The 15,844-nt window shown below is 36.6% G+C and overlaps 1 protein-coding gene across 4 annotated transcripts; it reads right to left on the bottom strand.

Moving 5' to 3' along the window:
- Positions 1 to 271: 271 nt before the first annotated feature.
- On the bottom strand, positions 272 to 9,725 carry LOC121809796 (probable inactive ATP-dependent zinc metalloprotease FTSHI 4, chloroplastic). Of its 4 annotated transcripts, XR_006052307.1 has the most exons (18): positions 9,331 to 9,724; positions 8,528 to 8,783; positions 7,634 to 8,012; positions 5,591 to 5,849; positions 5,333 to 5,464; positions 4,666 to 4,740; positions 4,461 to 4,586; positions 4,253 to 4,362; positions 4,101 to 4,179; positions 3,870 to 4,007; positions 3,631 to 3,742; positions 2,653 to 2,816; positions 2,456 to 2,561; positions 2,264 to 2,340; positions 1,196 to 1,339; positions 889 to 1,054; positions 583 to 668; positions 272 to 502 (listed from the first exon to the last, which is right to left on the bottom strand). XR_006052307.1 is itself a non-coding variant. In XM_042210596.1 (17 exons), exons 1-16 carry the CDS (start codon positions 9,565 to 9,567, stop codon positions 911 to 913), a joined length of 2,538 nt encoding a protein of 845 aa, XP_042066530.1. In that variant the 5' UTR covers positions 9,568 to 9,724; the 3' UTR covers positions 272 to 502; positions 889 to 910. The 4 variants fall into 4 exon arrangements, 3 of the variants coding, with proteins under 3 accessions (XP_042066530.1, XP_042066531.1, XP_042066532.1); XM_042210596.1 differs by lacking the exon at positions 583 to 668; XM_042210597.1 differs by lacking the exon at positions 272 to 502 and having other exon boundaries at positions 661 to 792; positions 9,331 to 9,725.
- Positions 9,726 to 15,844: the final 6,119 nt, after the last annotated feature.

Below are 15,844 nucleotides of genomic sequence, written 5' to 3'. Positions count from 1 at the left end.
TAGGTACACATATCCTCTCCTACTTTATCCTATTATCTCTCCTAGTTTATCTATGTTGTTGAAATCTATTGTAAGCAACGCCACATTCCATTATTTGGATCCCAACCAAAATAGGTCACCAAATTGCCTTGTGCAAGAGGAAAATTTCCAAGGTTTTTATTCGTAGCAAAATCCTCGTTGTTTTTGGGAGAGGGAGTATTGAGTGACTAATATATATATAAGGGTTTAAATAATTATAATAAATTAGTCCCCCTCCCTCGAAAATCTGTAATTTGATCAATTAATGAGAGTACAATATATATAATTTTGATCCTCCATGTCATATCTACAAGACAATGATTTCTTCTACATTCATGTTGGATCATGTTAAACTCTTGCTTAACGACAGTTATGCTTCTTCATCACATAATTTTAATTTTCTCATCTAAGCTGTATTTTCCAAAATTCCCTAATCTAAACTGAAAAAAGTCAAGCCACATATCTCCTTCACCAAAGATATCTCCTGCAAAAGTAGCCAAAAACCACATAAGAAAATTTGCATCAACCAAAATTTATGTGCAACAACAAACAAGAGAAACATACACAGCAAATCTGCAGCTTTCAACATTATCTGAATTGGGATTGAACGTTATACGATAAGTTTCTCTAACTAGTCCCACACCGCAGATCTTTCAGAGCACAACATGAACCGAGGTAAGGAAGAATACAGAACTGATTCCAGCAAAAGTGCGAATGGATAACAAAACAACGAATCTAGGTGAAGACATGGGAAGTCTTGCAACTGAAAGCATTCTATGACCAGCATTACTACTTTCAGTTTATGCTCGTCATCATATGATTTTTGAGAAATAGCAATTGATAAAAGTTTTAAGAAAAAAATAAGCTTACCTGAAAAAATAGAATTTTAGTCTTATAGGAAGTGGCTGGCCATCAAAAGCTCTGGCCTCTCTTTCTCTTCTTCGATTTCTATAGAGGCTTCGTTCCTTATTTCCTCAACCCTTTCATCCCATATTCCATCTATTAACTTCCATGTCTCATCACTAATGATTTGAGTCTGCATAAAAAGTGAATACGATTAACTTCAAAAGCACTACAAATCTAACACAAGGCCAGGATATGAGGAAAGTAACAAGGGGCAATCGAATTTTTTCCTCTCCAAGGAAAAGATGAGAAAAGAAGTGTAATTTGTCATTACCTCCAGGGGACGAGGTGCACCAAAAGTTGCGAATCCCACATTTCCAGGGGCAAAAGTTACCCTTCCCGGAAGCGACACACCATGAACTCCCCACCGTCCGGCATGTATAAGGGCTCCATATTCATCCAATTGCCTCACAGCAGGCTTGGAACATGAAAATATCAGTTTATATAAAATCGTGAAGAAGAGATAAATGACAAGATGACCAAGTGTAGTCTTCAATAACTGGAAGTATCCCTCAAGAATTTAGTCACAAACCTCTAAACAAAAGCTACATTTTAGATGCCACTAAAGGGAACAGATCTTTGAGGAAAAAGTGCAAAAAATTAGGGGCAAACCCTTTACAACTCTCCGCACTTGCAGGATCATTCAATATGAATAAAACAATAGCCCCTCTCTAATTCCTAGTGGAACTAAATAAACCATCTACCCTAGGACTCTACTTGACACACTGATAGGAGTAAAGGCCGGAGACAGATGAACAAGAACATAAACTAGGGAACGAACTATAAGATTGAAAGAACAAGATGAACTGAACTGAATGGAATTAACCTAACTAAAAGAATACAAGAAAATAATCCTCACGCAGGAGGCCACAGTAAAACCGTCAGAATATTGATATCTCCAAAGATATCAGCTACTCCTACTGACCTACCTTATATAGGCGGCTAAACAAATCTACAATAATTCAAATAACAATAAAATCTCTGAAATTGAACTAACTAATCAGGCGAGATAATCTTGGGATTTCCCCACTAACCGCTTCCCTATTATTCTGGCCAAACCACTCCCCTCCAACCAACATCCATATCACACACAAAGCTAAACTTAAACAAACAAAAGAATAACAAAAGACAATTGCTTAATAGTTTTGAGACAGTTTATGTAGATGACAGATATGACTGGAAAGTGACTATATCATTCAACCGGTTCCAAATCAGAGGGGGGATTTAAGAGGCCTTAAAAGTAACATGGACTTATGTTTCTTTCTAGTTCATACAAAAGCGTGCTTGGTTATGGATACAGATTTCAAGAAAATTTGTATTGAAGCATATGCTGAGAACACACCTGAGGCAATCGAGGTGAATTGCTGTAAATTTTCCAAATTTCATCGGCTTTTATCTCTCCCTTCTCAAGTAGGACATCTGCTTGAAGTAAAAGCGCATGGTCAGAATCAGCATGTAGCAGCAAAAGAGATTAGCAAATTAAGCAAAATTTAAGCACAAAATAAATAATTAAATACTAGTAAGAGAAACTGGCCTGTTATCTTCTCCACAGCAGGACGGTTTTCTCTTAATGCAGTCGAGCATTTCTCAACAGCAAAACGGATGTATTCTTCTCTAAGTGCTTCAAGTTTAGCAGCTAGCTGCACACGATAATTATAAAGCATCCAGTCAACTGTTCAGAAAATGGAAATAAAATAACTCCAAATTTAGAAGCAGACACCATTTCCTCACATTAGGCACAAGATCATGTTGATATCTGTAGAAGGCCTTCCCAAAAGCCGTCATTCCAGTTTGCAAAATCAAGAACTCAGCACGTCTGGAAGCTTCTAATGTGGCTTTTGCGGAAATCCAGCATAAATTATCAATTCCAAATACCTCTTCTTCAATTACTCTGGCTGAACATATGAATAATCAGTACCACATTGAATATGTTAATATTCTATAAACCTTATACAGCTGTCTAGATTTGACACAAACATTATTTGCAAAGATGAAGAGAGAGATCTCTGACAAAATAAACTATGATGCGCTTCTAACAGATAAACTATGCAGACTGCAGACAAAAGGTACTAAGCACCAACTTTTCTTCTACACTCTCTCGATTGTACACATGAGATTTACCAGTACTCAATTAAAAATTGCTTTGCTTACCCTCCCTTATAGATCTATTCATTTCTAATTCTCGAACAGTGAACGATGCATCACCGAGACAGCTTGTTCGATCAAGCAGAAAGCATAGTTTAGAACACCTTAATAAATCAATATATAAGACGCTATTAATATACTAACGCAAATTTCTAAAGAAAGTTATAAGTAAATAGAATTTCCGTCCTAGGGAAGAGCAGCCTTTCACCCCTAAAAGGTTTACATTCATCCAGAAGAATATAATCTGAAAATTAGTACTTCTCCGTTAATCCAACTAGTTTGATGTAACCAATGAGAATCGTCGATTATATTTTCACCTACATGGTTACATGCCAAAACTAAACATAGCAAATAGTGTTTTTCAGTTGCAACACTGCTTCTAATGCAGAGTAGTATGGTGCAAAATATTGAATAGACAAAACTTTGAATTACTAGCATTCACTAGATTCTTATTAAAATAATTACCAAGGCATATGAACATGATAGTAGGATTATCGAAGAGAAAAAAATAAAAGTTCAGATAATTTTAACAATCGATCTCGGACATGTCCTAGTGGAACTTACGAGCACATGAGCGTATTATAGCATCCACATAATCTGCCTTTCGCAGAAATACCCTGCCTGATGTCTCTTCATAACGCATATTTGGCTGACTCTGTATGGAATTAATATCCGTCTGGAAATATAAAGAATATATTAAAACAAAACCAGATGATATTTCTGTTAGTTCTTTTGTAAGAACTGCGTAAGATAATTTAGAAAGAAAGTGGCATGAAGAAAGAACGCAATGAGATATATCATACATCAGCAAAAGGACGATATGGATCTGGAATGTAACATGCAAGAACAGCAACAGCTGCCTCTCGATATGCTAATCTCAGTTTTAGCTCTTCGGGGACATCGGTACGGTCCTCCTGACCCGTCTCAAAAGTGCCTTTTTGCTGAAAGATTTGATTGGTTTTGATGTGAGCATGCTTTGTACTAAAACCAAGTCAAGAAAGCACGAGCAATTGAAAAATATTTCTAGAACCTACTCGCTTCAAGGCCTCAAGAAGTTCTTCCCGTCCGATGTAATCCAAGTCCTTTCTAGCAGTCAAAATCCCAGCTTCATTCCTGTAATTAATGATGCTTCAGCCACTCCCCATGAAGGAATATTAGATTTAAATAAGAGGAAAGTGATTTTTACAGTATATTTTGCAATTCAGCTCCAGTAAAATCTTCTGTAAGATCTGCAATTTCCTGAAGTAGAGTCTCCTTCTCTTCCTCCGAACGAAAATATTTATTTCGAGCATGCACCTATTATGTTCACATTAGAACTTCTTTCCATTGAGAGGTGGGGAATTGACATTAAAACTTGCTCCAATAATACATGTCCTTAGAAAAACAGTGCATACCCTCAAAATGGCAAATCTTCCATCTTTTGATGGTAATCCAACACGGATTATCTTGTCAAAGCGCCCTTTTCTCAGAAGAGCAGGATCAAGAATGTCCAGTCTATTTGTTGCACCAATAATTAATACCTGATATATGGTCTTCTAAAGTCAACTTCGGAGAAGATTAATTAGCACTGGCAATAGTGTAATTTAATTAGTGCATAACCTGAGACGTTGATTCTTTAAAACCATCCATTTCTGTCAGTATTTGAAGCAGTCCTTGTTCCCTTTCAGCACCACCCTAATCAAGCAAAGAGATGAAAGAAAAGTGAAAGATGCATTTAAACTTGACAAAAAAAGGTATCTTTTCATACAACTGTAACATATGAATATAGTTATGACCTGACATCATTACAAAATTGAATTCATTAAGTTAGATTTTTACTAAGTGACTCATACAACTATAAACAATAATTTATATTCTCAATTTGAAATATTAATTGATTTATAGCATTAAGAAATCGCGGTGAGAACTACATTTGGGATAACATAAAACTGCAGACCCGCAATGTGTCATCTTGAAAATTCTCAACAAATGCAGTCACTCACTTACTTATACTATGGATATCTTTCAAGTAACAGATCTGACAATACAATGTTGCATAAAGAATTAGTACAATCAATTAACATCAATAATTTAATGAGCTCTCCATATTTCAGAGCCATGAAGATTAAAGAAACAGTCAACCTTATTGAATGTCTTATCTTCTGAAATTTGAACATCATTAAAAATTAAAAATAAATAAGTAAATATAGATATGTGAGCCACTAGCATCTTCAGATTGAGAAACAAGCAACATTTATTTGCATAGAGTATAAGAAAACTTCAATACCCCTCCAATATCAGGTCCTCCACGTTTGCTGCCAATTGCATCTATCTCATCAATGAAAATTATGGAAGGGGAAAATGATCTGGCACTAGCAAAAAGATCCTTAACACGAGAAGCAGCCACGCCAACAAACATCTGAACAAAAACAGATGTTGATTTAGTTGTTTCCGAAAATCTTAGAACACTATCTCTCATAAATAGCACATTTTTTAAGAATCTACAATTTGCAATATTGAACCATTGACTTTTATTTGACCTCACCTCAACAAAATCTGTACCATTAGCTGCAAAAAATGGAAGGCCTGCCTCACCAGCTATAGCTTTTGCAAGAAGTGTTTTACCAGTACCAGGAGGTCCATGAAGGAGCACACCTTTTGGACAATAGATACCTTTATCTTGGAAGTCCTCGTCATTTTTCAGTATTCTTACTATCTCTTGTAGCTCTCTCTTGATATACTCTTGGCCGGCAAAGTCATCAAATGTAACACCTGTTTTTTCTTCAGCCGATATGAATTTTGCCCTGGAATGGTGATAAAATAAATATGAATATATATCTGTTAAATAATGCATGAATTCAATATTATATTGCCCATCCACCAAAAAATCTCAATGAATTACATTATAAATAATAGTGTTATTAAAACATGCAAAGCTTACATTTGTACATCATAAAATTGACAATCAAGAATCCTTTTATTTAAAATAAGTTATATTCAATATACTTAAACTTAGCTGAAAGATCCTCAATCCTTATCAATTCCTATTTGGCTGATAACAGAGCAAATTGCAAGGCAAAGAACAAAGTCCACCCAATAATCTAGATTATGTTTATTGGTGGATCCAAAATCAAGTTGTGTAGTCAGAATGCAGAAGTACAAATCCTTCCCTTCCCCTCCCAGTCCTCCATCATTTAAGTAGTGGATTCACCACGAATTATTTTGAATCTTTCTCCTATATTCCATGTGGTATGACCTCTCCCACTAATCGGAATTTAACTGTGCACTCCTTGCATTCTTCCCACCAAAGCCATTACCCCCACCCCCAGAATCAAAAGTTCACTTAATACATCGCAGTTTATATAAACAAACACATCACATAATATGACAATACAACATATTTATCATATCATATATTGTACTCTCATAGTCTCATTTATATAATAGTGTGACATTTGACATTGATACATACAATTTTTTGTGTTGCAAACATTAGAGTATGTGATGTAATTTAACATATGGAAATACTATAATATATCAAATATGTAAATACAAACATGAATATTAACTATTTTATAGATCCAGTTATCCATCATCATTTCATAATTTCCATAAACACTTAATATAATACTCCCTCCGTCCCACAATAGGAGTCACTCTTATTGTGGGCACGGGTTTTAAGAAATGTAAAGAATAATGGGTTGGAAAAGTTAGTGGAATATGGGACCCACCTTTCTATATTAGTTTTATAATAAAATGTGAGTGAAGTGAGTTAGTGGAATGTGGGACCTACTTACCATTTATGGTAAAAATGAAGTGTGACTCTTATTGTAGGACGGACCAAAATGGCAAAGTGACTCTTATTGCGGGACGGAGGGAGTAATACAGTGTTCAGATATGCTTTGGCATCTACAATAAAAATCATTTTCCTCAATTGTAGAAAAAGGAGGAAAGTCTTACTATGTAAGAAAAGTTTTAAACTCAAACTTCTTAATTCTGAAATTTAAAGTTCTCTTCAATCCCTAGAAAAACACACCCATGTACATGAAGAGAACAAATTAAACAATTTGAGCCTTGAATTTTTCATAATCTACATCAAATAGTCAATGAATGAAATCATGTCCACGCTATCAAATATGGAGATCATGTTGATGTCCAAGGAGTTGAACTTAAGGGATCCGGGATCTCTATGTGCTGGGTTTTGTATATAATATATGTAATCTTTTAATGACATCTCAAGGATAATCAATGAACAACAAGGTCCATCTTCCATAATAACCAAGAGATGTTCAAAATGTTGTGGTAAGGTGCACTTTGAGGTAAGAAGGTCGTGCCATTGCTATATCCTAAGTATGAGACCTCTAGGGATTCACGGTAACTTTTTGGGGGTCTTGAACAGTTACTATATTTGCAAAACTTCACTTCCAAAATGTCCAAACTCAAAATTTTATGGCCACACTTCTCAGATTATTGGCACCCGCATAAAATTAGAAGCCAAAAAGTATTTAATCCATTCTGATATTAAGGATGAATTTGACGACAAAAATCTGGGAAAATAGATGGGTTAAAAAACAGAAACTCAACTAACCGACTCTTCCCTAATGAGCCAAGTGCTTCCCGCTTGAGTGGCTGCAATGTTGTTTTTTTAGGAGGAGAGCCAAGATCACAAGGTATTAACTTTGCATATATCGGTCTCATCATATTATCAATCCAGATATACAGACCAACAGCAAGAGCTAGCCTCATTCCCCACACAACTGCAGTGGCAACACTTGAATAGACTTCTGCAGGAACATTGTTCACATCGAGGACATCAACATTAACAAGCTGCTGATGCAACTTTCTCCAAACATCATTCCAGCAGTCGATTGGCATACGTTCAACAACATGGCGCCGAAAAACGATATCCTTTTTTATGTCACCTACTGAGCTTTCAGTTTTCCCTTCCTTTTTGTAAGGTAGAATCACTACATTCAAACATAGAGAACAGAAAAATCATAAGAAAATAAGAATACAATCACCTTTTATTGAATCCCCTATTGTCTTACAATATCCTATGATAGGGAATTTTCTAACAAAGACCAGGACAATAGGCAACTATGTTTGATATAATAGATTATAAAAGCAGAATATCTTGATGGGGAGGTGAATTAAGATTATATACAAGCAAAACAGAGATTATGAATGAACAGTAAAACTGTAAAAGTTTTGTTTTATAAGGTAAAGCAATTCTAAATGTTGGAGCAAGAACTTATCCTAATATCTCTGTAGATCTGCAATTCATGTAGCATAGCATCACCTAGCAATAACTTGTCAGCAAAATTCAAACTATGGCTGACTTCATTACAGTTTTACCATCACCAAAATTAGATACACCTAGTAGTACTATTCTGACGTACTACAATTTAAAGAGCATCATGGTCCACTCCAGCAAATGAAAAAATATTGGGTTGGCATAGCAAAATCCATGATGCAGGACAACCTGAGACTGTCTGCCCATAATTAGAGTACTCCATGAATCGAACATTGTTCGAATCAAGAAGTCTCTTGAAGTCACTGAAGTCTATGGAATGAGAAGTCACAGGATCCCACTCCGTCCCTTTCAGTTTTCCCTTCATTGTCAAAAGTGCCCTGCTCCACTCTGATGCCATCATGAGCTGCCTCTCCAATTGGGCATTCGCCTTCCTTTCAAATTCTTCCAATTTGTTCATACGTTCTTTCTCCACTTCCTTCAAACTCTGAGAGTGATGAGACAAGTCATCAGCCAATAACACGACTCATGCCTAATATTGTACAAGTGCTCTTCAACCACGTTATCACATCAAAAGTTCGAAGAAGTAAAAAACATTGAACTAGGAAGTCAGTAGCCCCATACACTTATTATACATGGAAAACAAACAGTTTTACTAAGATTCCGGATAAGTAAACTCTGAAACACCATACAACTACAGCTAAAGCCATAGACAATCAAACTAATATGAACGAGAGACACGCAACACATATCAAAAGATATTAATCCATTCATAGAAGTACCTCAACATTACCCTCAATTATATCTTTCAAACTCAAAAATTCAATCTTTAAGCAATCTCCAAAAGGCTACTCTGCTTATGTAGCAATCTTTAAGCGTAAATATTCCTAAACGGAAGCAATATATGCAATTTTGAGAGTCAATTTCAAAATGGATAACAACAGTAAAAAGACTATTTACCAATGTGATTTACTTTTAATCACAAGCCCAAATTAAAATTGGGTCTAAAACGAGGATGAAACACCCCCACCCACCTCGAATAGCTGTTGCGAGGAGTCGCTTTCCAGTTCTGGCCGATTGGAGCTCGAGTTTGAGGAAGAAGCTTTGCAAATACTGATTCTGAGTGTTGTAGCATATTGGAACCGCCCAAGAAACAGGAATTTCGGGCGCCTATCATTTCGAATAAGTAAACGATTTGAAGGAGGAGAAATGCAAGAGGGTTTTGGCGCAAAACTATTCAATGATGAGTTCAGAGCGCCGCAAAGGTTCATATTTTGCAATTTCCAGCGGAGTTTGAAACAGTGGAAAATGCGCGACGCAAACAACAGCTAACGCATTTGGCTTAAGATGATTCTCACTATCGTCAGTTCTTCACCCTTTTTCTCTCTTTTTTTTTCTTTTAGTTTTCTACTTTTAATTTTGACGGCCTCTCGTATCTGAATTGAAGAATAATTGAAAATCGATGATTGTAGAGACAACTCATTCACATATGTTGTTTTTTATGATTAGTGTTAAAAAAATTTCAAATTAAGTAATACCTTCTCTTTTAGTCGGCAAATAGGAGTCCTGCTTTTCCATTTTCGTCCGTCCGCAAATAGAAGTCCTGATTCACTTTAACCATAAATGGTAATAGAGTCTCCTTTCACTAACTAACTCCACTCACATTTCATTTATAACTAATATATACAAGTGAGACATCTATTCAACTAACTTTTTTCCACTCACTTTTCTTAACATTTCTTAAAACTCGTGCCGCCAAGAAATGAGACTCCTAATGATGGACGAAGGGAGTATTAATGATATACAGTGTATGACTCACTTTTATTTTAGCAATGAATTTTTCTGCAAGTATGGGGTTATTATAGTAATGGCAAGTAAGGGTATCGTATCCATGGAGAATAATTAGTTACTTGAGTACCTCGAATTATAATCTTTCATTATTTGATGTTTAGAAAATAAGGAGAAAATGTAGAGTTTTAGAATTCAACTACGATGACTTAGTATTCATTTATAACAAAACCTTTAGCTTTATGTGTCTCTATGATCAGTGGCGAAGCCACGTTTGGGCCGGGGGCTCATGGTCCCCCATCATTTTTTTGTTTTCCTATATATTGTATATGCAAACTTAAATACGTATGAGATTTCAGCAGCGCAGTTGGTTTGAGAAGTCGTCAAGCGTCCCATTGATCATAAGTTTGATCCTTATTTGGCCACTTCTTTTTTTTATTGTACTTTCTGATATCATCTCTTCTCTTATTTTTCTTTATATGCATTATAATGTTTATATTATGTTTCTCTTTGGTTTCTATTTTTTAAACAAAATTTCTATTTATCCTCTTTTACACCACTAATTATATTGATTTTTAAATTTTTTGTCACTTCATAATTGTTGTCTTCAATCATTATACTTAAAATTAAAATTTTTAAAAAAATATTCTATTCTACTTATTAAAATTTATATTTTTGTTTATAGTTTCTATGGTGAAATTTAAACATCATACAAAATTCGTTTTCATCCATTATACTTACCCAATATTGATTATTTCGAGCTTCTGATGTCACATATATCGAATAAACCTTATAACTATTAATTGTGACTTGGACCCCCCATCGTAAAAATCCTGGCTTCGCCACTGTCTATGATTATTAGGAAAGTCACTACTATAGAATAAGCCATATCTCAATTGCACCTACTAAAAACTCTGCATGTTTCGCTCTCCTTCATTCTCATCTTTTGTTGTCGTTGTGGCTTACTCAAGTTAAATCATCAAATTGATCCAGCTGACCTATGTGTGCCTTCTACCTGCAAAATACTGGTGAGTGGATCCAGTGGAAACTCAGGTTGATCAACTTGACCTAGATTCGACTTGAGTGAGATGGGCCGAAGAGTTCAAAATGTGTTTTCAAAACCTTAACCCTCAATACTATTAACTAGTATATGGAAGTAAGGATCGATCCCACAGAGATGATGTGTTTATATTTGTTTGTTGGACACGAAATGGGAATGGCTGCTGCCACGCTTCACTACAGTGGGTTAAGTTGAGACTCTTGACTTGAAAGACTAAACTAATTAACTAAACTAAATTGATCCACTTGTTAGATGAAATAACTCTACTTGATCAACTGATCCTATCATTTCCTGAAATGGACAAACAGAATAAAGCAAAGACTGTCAATCTCCTGCAAAACGTACGATAAGATAACACTTTCCTAACGTCTTCATCTTCTTCACAGAATCAACATGAAAAACAGAGTAAAAACAAATATGAACAATTACGAGCAAGAAACGTCGTAACAACTTATAAATTGAACCTCATTCAATTTATTTGTAATTTCATCATTTCTATAGTATAGGAGTTTATTTGTAATTTCCTCCTTCATATAGGAGTTGATTTAAACAAAAAAAAACTTATAAATTGAAATCTACTCCTCAAAATTAAACCTCATTCACGTAAACGAAAGACCAACGCATGATCATGCAAAACTTCGTCTTAATCTATCAGATCTACACATCCTCAAACATTTCAACCATAATTTCCTTCCTAGCAATCGAACAAACATGGATCGAACTTGGATCTAAACAATGACAAGACAATTGAATGGAATTATGCATCGCAAGAGAGAAGTCAGAAACAGATCTAAGAGATCATGCATAACAAGAGAAAATATCAACATTGAAATCATAATACTGAAATTACTAGGTCAGAAGATCATCAGTAGCAACAAAACGTGAACTAGAAATAACTAACATGGTAGTTCACAGAATATGATGTAGTTTTATGATAGAAAACATGCACGAAACGAGCATCATCAAACTGCTTACACTTAACCCATACTTGTCCTCAAGTATGAAAGAAAAAAAAAGAAAAGAGGCAAGTTTCAAAGCATGGTTCTTATTTTAAACAACATAAAACAAACGCAACTATGTAAAAGATCTAAATAAAGAAAACACATAACTAAACACAAAGCCAATCAAAAGAAAAGAAAAGACAGAACTGGTTTATATTGTTCGACAATCGTCCCACAAGCTTAAGGTCAATCCAATTGTCTAACCTCTATTCTCCCTTACTATTGGATTCGCTCAGTCACTCAATCCTCACGAGAATTGTTAGGACCATTCACTTATTCATTTTGCCAGGACCATTCACTTATTCATTTTGCCACACCATTGATGCTGCGAGAATCACCAACTCAAGACAGTTCCTTAAGGTCTTTGATTAGGTTGTAATGGGCTAGAAGGGTGTTATTTGAGCTTGGGTGAGAGTCCTAGGGGTTCTAAGTCCATAATGGTTGGTAACTCAATTTCTGTGAACATTTGAACTTAGAGAAAAACCAAAACAACCTCCCAGTTTACTCTGACTATTTTCCAAGGAATATACACATTCTTTCTCCTTTCTCTCTTTCTTAGCCATTCTATCTCTATACAATCACTTTTTTCCTGGGTCAGGTTTTGTGGTTCTACCCTTATGCTTTTTTTTCTGAAGTTTTTTTTTGGGAGGGGGGGTCAAGTTTGCATAGAAACTTCCCTTTTCGCTTAAAAGCTATCCATTTTCTTTTTTTTCCTAGGCATATATTTTCCCTCATTTCATCTGATCAACCTACTTTTTTCTACCCCAATTTGGTGAGTTGCCTTTAGGGATGTCAATCTGGCCGGCCCATCGGGTTTCGGGCCAACCCTACTCGGGTTGCGGGTCAATCGGGTGCGGGCTAACCGGGTTGTGATTTCTTTCGGGTTATAAAAGTTTGACCCTAACTCTAAAAGCTCGGGTTTCGGGCTAGCCCAGCGGATTAATCGGGTTGCTACCGATAAGATTAAGATGCGAACAATCCAATAAATCATGATGAAAATTAGTTATATTTATAAAATATAAAATATTAATTATGATAAATTTGAGATATATGCTTAAACTCAATCATAAACATGATCAAATACTAATATTTGAGATATTTCGAGAAATTTTAATGCATGTTAAAAATTTAAATATTCTTTTAGTGAGTTTAATTTATTTAACAATTATTATATTAATAAAAATTTAATATATAATTTACATATTTAATATAAAATTGAAAGTTATCTTTTTTAGTTATCTATATTATAAAATTAGTCAATGAAGTGGCGAATTAGGAGTAAAAAATAGAATAATAGAAATTTTACCGGGTTTTCGGGTCTACCCTAACAGGTTGCGGGTTAATCGGGTGCGGGCTTATCGGGTTTTAATTTTATCGGGCTAGAAATTTCCGACCCTAACCCTATAAATTTGGCGGGCTATTCGGGCCAGCCCACGGGTTGCGGGCTACACTGACATCCCTAGTTGCCTTAGCTTTGTCCCCTCTGTTCACATGTTAGTACAACTTGGTTATCAAAAGAAGGGTTAAGGTGTTTGGCTTGCCCTCTTCAAGAAAGGTTAATGAAGTGAAAAATAGGGTAGCCAGTGTTAATAAGGGAAACTCAAACTTCTTACACTTAGACCAAGCAGTGGGCTAAGTGGGAGAAGGCACCAAAAACACATATTCAAAACCAAGCATGCTTATGAAGTTACCAGACAAACTTCTCACACTTAGACCGTGCAACGGACTAAGTGGAGGAAGACCAACTAAACAGAGACAACAAACATGTATCAACAAACAAACTTCTCACACTTAGACCAAGCAAGGCACAGAAATAAGCATATGTACAGATAGGTAGAAGCATGCTCAAAGAAAAACTTAAACTAAAATCGAAAGTAAAATTTACCTGGTTCTGCTAGTTTAGTTTTTCTTCTGGCTCCCAGTGGAGCCAGAACCCCGGGTCATCTTGGCCCTCTTGGCTGAAGATGAGGCTGGTTCTGCTGCAGGTGGTTGGCTGGTGGTGGTGGACCCCTTCCTCTTTCTCATTGTTCTGCCAGGGGAGGTATCCGGGTTGGCTTCTCTAGTAGTGGGAGCGGGAATTGGTTGTTTGTGACTGGAATCGGATTTCACCTCCATCCAGGAGATCATTCTTCCCACAAGGTCGACGACCTTGATCATCTGCTCCCTCATCAGTGTTTGTTGCATTGCACTTTCTGCAACCAGCCCGTCTATCTTCTCCTCAATCCTCATTTTCCACATTGCAGGCACAACCACCTCCTCAACCCTGTCTCAGTTTTGTCACGAGTTTCTAAGGCTGGACCTTCTTGGTTCTCTATCGATTTTCCCTTCCTTTTTCTGTCAAATTCTTACATTTCCTTAACCGCCTCAGAAGCGATCTCCCCAAGAGGGGAGCTTGCTCCCTCCATCCCTTGCTTGTTGGTTTGCCAAGAACCATCCTTCATCTACTCATCCTCGTCCTAGGAATCTATTACTACGATATCTACCAGACTTCCCAGCTGCTCACTACTTGTCGTTCCTTGTTCCATTCCCACCAAGCGCTTCCTGCAGATCTCCTTCCCGTCGGTCCTCTTCCTTCCCTCTTCTTCCTCCTCGCTTTCTGTGTCAACAATTATATCGTGTGAGGAGGAGGGGGTGGAAATCATTGCTTGAGTGTCGGAGAGAGATGCGGTGTCATCCACACTCTCGAGAGAGTTTGGCGCGGAGAGGGGGATCTCTTCGTTTCTAATGCCGATGGCTCTGTAAGTGAATGGGCAGGGCATTTCCACTGCGGGTCTGACTCTCCGCATCACACGCCTGGGACTTCCGGATTGTGAATCGCTCAGAAACGTCTCCAGAGATTGAATGGAGTCGGTGGTTGATGATGATGAGGATGAGAGTGTTGGGGGTTCCTGACGAGGAGTCGCCGGAATTAAACGCACCCGTCGGACGGATGCGGGCTTCTGGTAACGGCCGGAAGCGGAGGCTTTGTCCATCTTCGATAATTTAGGGTGGTGTTTGTCTGGAAATTTGAGGAAAAGGATTTGGGGATTTCTTGTGTAAGTGATTGTGAAGGTTTACAAAATGTGAGAGAGAGAAGTGCGGATATAGGAGTATAGGGGGAGAGTGAACGACCACTATGACATCAACGTCTATTCGCCTTCTTGTGCCAATTTTTCAAATTTCAAAGTTAAATGATTCCACTTTTTACTTTTCCCGGTTAAAAATAAAATTGCACAGTAAGTTCTCTCTCTTACTTATCCTGCCAAATTCTAACTTAAAAGGGAAAGAAACAAATTAAGAAATTTTTTTTGTGGAGTACTGGCCGGAGATTCTTTTTCAAGGATTAAAACATTTAGCATTTCAATTTAAGACTCCCTCCGGATACGTCCAATTTTTTTTTTGAGAAATATTTTTGCTATTTTCTGAGATAAAACAAAAACTTTATTCCAAGTCACGGACAACTCCCAGAATCCAATTGATCAAGTACCCTGCCCATATATATGTACTGAGCTAAGCAAGTGAGTTTCGGGAGTTATTCCCGAACCTTTATTACTTGATCAGGCTGAGTATGCGCGGTGGGGTTTCTCCCGCTGCGCACACTATAGAATTATTCACAATTTTCTCGCTCAGATGGGCCGGTAAGATAAGGTTATGGAACAGGATATTTCCCTGAAACTTTGCAATTCCTAGGATGTGGTGGATGGATTTACTTGCAAGTTG

This window comes from Salvia splendens, chromosome 6, assembly GCF_004379255.2.
Source record: "Salvia splendens isolate huo1 chromosome 6, SspV2, whole genome shotgun sequence".
Classification (NCBI taxonomy): Eukaryota; Viridiplantae; Streptophyta; class Magnoliopsida; order Lamiales; family Lamiaceae; genus Salvia; species Salvia splendens.
The sequence above is the reverse complement of the archived record's forward strand: the minus strand, read 5'-3'. Positions and strand labels throughout refer to the sequence as shown.

Bases quoted from the DNA above. Each gene is read 5' to 3' on its own strand.
- LOC121809796 (XM_042210597.1), bottom strand. From the start codon at position 9,567: ATGAACCTTTGCGGCGCTCTGAACTCATCATTGAATAGTTTTGCGCCA. The intron at 5,465-5,590 runs GTGAGGTCAAAT...GTTTTTGTTCAG, and splicing joins ATGGTACAGATTTTGTTGAG to ATGTTTGTTGGCGTGGCTGC. The intron at 2,562-2,652 runs GTGAGGAAATGG...TATCGTGTGCAG, and splicing joins AACATGATCTTGTGCCTAAT to CTAGCTGCTAAACTTGAAGC.